Source organism: Chelonoidis abingdonii, unplaced genomic scaffold (assembly GCF_003597395.2).
Source record: "Chelonoidis abingdonii isolate Lonesome George unplaced genomic scaffold, CheloAbing_2.0 scaffold0936, whole genome shotgun sequence".
In the NCBI taxonomy this organism is placed as follows: domain Eukaryota; kingdom Metazoa; phylum Chordata; order Testudines; family Testudinidae; genus Chelonoidis; species Chelonoidis abingdonii.
The window spans coordinates 4869-9159 of NW_027425197.1; the positions used below are offsets into that span (position 1 = coordinate 4869).

Sequence of the window (4291 nt, forward strand, 5' to 3'; positions counted from 1 at the left end):
CTGCCCCCTCTCAACTCCACCCTTCTCCCTCCTGCCACCCTCTCCCCTCCCCCCACGCTTCCCGGGGGCTCCTCTGACCCCCTCCTCCCGCCCCTGCCTCTACCCTCCCACGCCGCCGCTCTCTCCCGCCCCTCCCCTCGACCCCGCACCCTTCTCCTTCCTTGCACCTCCCCCTCCCTTCCCCCAGCCCACGCCCCCGCCCCACTCCTCCGCCCTCCTCCCCCTCGACCCGCCCCTTCTCCTTCTCTGCACCTCCCCCTCCTATCCCTGCCTCCGCACCAGGCCCTCCTCCGCCCTCCCTCGACCCCCCTCACTCCCTTCTCCCTGCACCTCCCCCTCGCCCTCCCATCGCCCGCCCCGCCTCCTCTCCTCCGCCCCTCCCTCGACCCCGCCCCTCTTTCTCTCCTGCAACTCCCCTCCTCCCCACAGCCCCGCCCGCCACCTCTCCTGCCCTCCCCTCGACCCGCCCCTTCTCCTCTCCTGCACCTCCCCTCCCCCCCACAGCCCCGCCCACGCCCCGCCGCCGGTTGGCTTCGGTCGCTGGCGCAGGGTGTGCACGTAGGTAGTTCCGGCCGGAAGGGCGCAGGCTAGGGGTCATGCTTCCCGCCCGGTCCGGCCCGCAGCCGCCGCCAGCGCCGGGCCCGGTAGGCCGCACGCGCTCTGGCTGGCGGGGGCAGCGAGCCGAGCGCGCTACTGCCTGCTGGCGCGCGGGGGCGAGCGCAGGGCGCGCGGAACCCGCATCGGGGAAGAGGCAGAGGCTCCGCGGTCGCCATGGCAGCGCCTCGGGGGAGGGTGAGCAGGCGGGGGGGCCGCCGCGTCCGCGCCCCGGATTGTCACCCCCCCCCCCGCACAGATGGGAAATGAGCAGGGAAGGTTGCGCGGCTCGCACTGAGCAGGCGCCCGGGGAGAGGCGGGGCGCTGAGGGGCCGGGCCGGTTCTGAGACCCCCCGCAGCGCACCTGGCGTGGTGTCATTCCCCCCCCCCCGCACATGATGGGGAAACTGAGCATGAAGGGTGCCGCGGCTCGGCACTGACCAGGCGCCCGGGGGGGGGAGCGCGGGGGGGGCCGGGCCGGTTTCTTGAGACCCCCCCGCGCACCTGGCTGGTGTCATTCCCCCTCCCCCCCCCGCACAGATGGGGAAACTGAGGCAGGAAGGTGCCGCGGCTCGGCACTGAGCAGGCGCCCGGGGGGAGGGGGGAGCGCGGGGGGGCTGAGCCGGTTCCTGAGACCCCCCCGCGCACCTGGTTGGTGCTGCCTGTGTGGCGGGAGGACTGGTGTCATTCCCCATCCCCCACTGCACAGATGGGGAAACTGAGGCAGGCAGATGCTGCGGTTGGGCACTGAGCAGGGACTGGTGGCCGCATGTTCCGTGTTGGGGGGGCCCCCCCGATTGTCCTGGGGCCTGGTGTGTCTCTGGGAAGGGGGGTCCCCCACGCTCCTCAGTGGAAACCCTCCCTGGGCCAGGCTGACCTGCCCGGCTCCCAGCCTAGGGGTAGGGAGGCCCCAGCAGCTCCTGCCTGCAGGGCTGTGAGCCCACGGTCCAGTCACCACGTTGAGTGGGGCTGGGTCCAGCCTGGCAGGACAGGAGCCGCTGCAGCTTGCCTGTGCCGGAACCCAGCCCCTGCGCTGCGCTCGTGTGGGGCACTGGGCACGAGGGGAAGCTGCCCGCGGGTAGGTGGCATGGAGCTGGGCGGGGTCCCTTGGCCATGAGGCCAGGGAGTGGATGGCAGAGGAGGGGGTTGGAGCAGTGAGTGATGTGCCCACCTGCTGTGCTGCTGTGGGGAAGGGGCCTGGTTATCTCTGGCATGTCACCCCCTCCCTCAGCAGCCTGTACTGCACCCGGGAGTGGCACGGGGACCCCCGGAGATAACGTCAGAACGTCCAGACTGGGTCAAGCCAAGGGTCCATCCAGCCCAGTGTCCTGTCTGCCGACAGTGGCCAGTGCCAGGTGCCCCAGAGGGAATGAACAGACCAGGGAATCATCCAGTGATCCAGCCCCTGTCGCCCATTCCCAGCTTCTGGCAACCAGAGGCTGGAGACGCCATCCCTGTCCAGCCTGGCTAATAGCCATTGATGGACCTGTCCTCCAGGAACTTCTCTAGCTCTTTTTGAACCCTGTTCTAACTTGGCCTTCACAATATCCCCTGGCAAAGACTGTTGTATGATGAAATACTTCCTTTTGTTTTCAACCTGCTGCCCTGTAATTACATTGGTGGCTCCTAGTTCTTGTGTTATGGGAAGGGGCAAATAACTCTTCCTTATTCACGCTCTCCACACCAGTCATACTTGTATAGACCTCAATCGTATGCCCCCTTAGTCGTCTCTTTTCCAAGCTGAACAGGCCCAGTCTTATCAATCTCTCCTCATACGGCAGCTGTTCCACACCCCTAATTGTTTTTGTTGCCCTTTTCTGAACCTTTTCCAATTCCAATCTCTCTTTTTTGAGATGGGGCGACCACATCTGCACGCAGTATTCCAGGTGTGGGTGTACCATGGATTTATGTAGAGGCAACATGATATTTTCTGGGATTATGTTTCCCCCATTACTTTGCATTTACCAACATTGAATTTCATCTACTATTTTGATGATGTCTGTGGCCCCCTGCCCTGGGGTGGTGGGAGCCCAGGGAGTTGCTCCTGCCTCACTCATGCGTCTCTGCCTCTCAGGGGCTTCAGCTACGTGGACTTGGTGGAGGGGCTGCAGGATGGCCGTTTCTACGCCCTGAAGCGCATCCTGTGCCATGACAAGGAGGACCGCCGGGAAGCCCTGCACGAGGTGGAGATGCATGGCCTCTTCGAGCACCCCAACATCCTGCGGCTCGAGGCCCACTGCATGGTGGAGAAGGGGCCCAAGCACGAGGCCTGGCTGCTGCTGCCCTTTCTCAGGGTGAGGCCACCCCCTCTCGCAGGGGAGCCGAGACAGCCTGAGGTGCCCATCCTGGTCCCCTGGGGCTGGATTCCTGCTGTCCATAGGCTGCCCTAGGGGAACTGTGCCTGGCGCCAGTGCCAGGCTCTGTTTGTAGCCAAGGGGTCAGATTGCAGCTGGCCTTGGGGCCCAATGCATGCTGGGAGTGGTAGTCTTTGTGGACCAGCACTCTAGGCCAATGGCAAAGGGACTGGGGGAGACAGCCTGTGGCTCTGTTGGGGAGGAGGGGGGTGGTTACTGTCCCTCCAGGCAGCTGTTACTCCAGCCCTGCCCTGCCTGCCTGGGTCAGAGCCACCTCTGGGAGGGACTGCTCTGGGCCCAACACAGCAGGGGCCAGGAGCTGGGGACTGGAACTGCTCAGGCAGCAGAGTCCTGGCTCCGGCAGGGCCTGGGCCCAGCAGCTGCAGAGGAAGGTGTACAGCTCCCAGATGGCTGCAGCAGAGGTGTTGAGTTGGGGCAAATAGCCTTTAGAAAGGGGCCAGCACTGTCCAGACACCCCTCCAGCCCCTGCGGAGTCCAGCAGAGCCTTGGGCCCCGCTGGTCTCTTATGACAGCGAGTTCCACGGATGACTGGTGTCCGTGGGCAGCATCACAGGTGCTGCTGATGGGACGAGGCCCCGGGCTTTGAGCAGCCGCTTGCTGAGAGAGTCAGGCTGGGGCAGGGTGCTGTAGTTTGTCACTCTCCAGAGCTGCTCCTGCTCCCCTGCTGTCACTAGCCTGAGAAATCTTGGGAGCTGGCACTGGTGTGGGAAGCCCTTTGCGGGGCAGCACTGGCAGGCTAGGCAGCGCTGTCTGGGCCCCTTTGGCCAGCGCCTGCTTTCCCACTAACCAGCCGCCTGTTTGCTCGCCAGAGAGGGACCCTGTGGAGTGAGGTGGAAGCTCTGCGAGACAAAGGCACTTTCCTGCCTGAGGAGCGGATTGTCCTCATTCTCCTTGGCATCTGCCGGGGGCTGGAAGCCATTCATGCCAAGGGCTATGCACACAGGTGAGCCCACCCAGGGGATAGTGCCCATGGCCACCAGTCTGGCCCCTGAGGACGTGGCCCCCTTGTGAAGGCAGGAGCACATGCAGCGGGCGACTGGGCACAAGATTCTCACATGCAGAACTGGCGTGCCAGCACTGGACCGCTGCAGGGGGGGCTGGGTCAGAGTGGGGTACTGGACCTGTGGGGGGAGGGTTTGGGTCAGAGCAGGGCACCAGCCCCAGGAGAGGAGGGGGGCGGGGTTGGGAGCCAGTAGACCTGCCAAGGAGGCTCCCTGCCCCTCAGAAGCTGAAGGGAACTTGCCGGCTCTTGGACCCCACAGAGACCTGAAGCCCACCAATGTGCTGCTGGATGATGAGGAGCAGCCTGTGCTGATGGACCT

General features: G+C 65.1%; 1 protein-coding gene across 1 annotated transcript; it reads left to right on the plus strand.

Annotated features, from left to right (window-relative positions):
• Nucleotides 1-1038: 1038 nt before the first annotated feature.
• Nucleotides 1039-4286, plus strand: LOC116835357 (serine/threonine-protein kinase 16-like; the record flags this gene model as incomplete). The annotated part of the gene is made up of 4 exons (XM_032798148.2): nucleotides 1039-1156; nucleotides 2669-2888; nucleotides 3779-3912; nucleotides 4232-4286. Coding segments are annotated over 4 exons (527 nt in total), but the record flags the coding sequence as incomplete, so codon positions are not given.
• Between the last annotated feature and the right edge of the window lie 5 nt (nucleotides 4287-4291).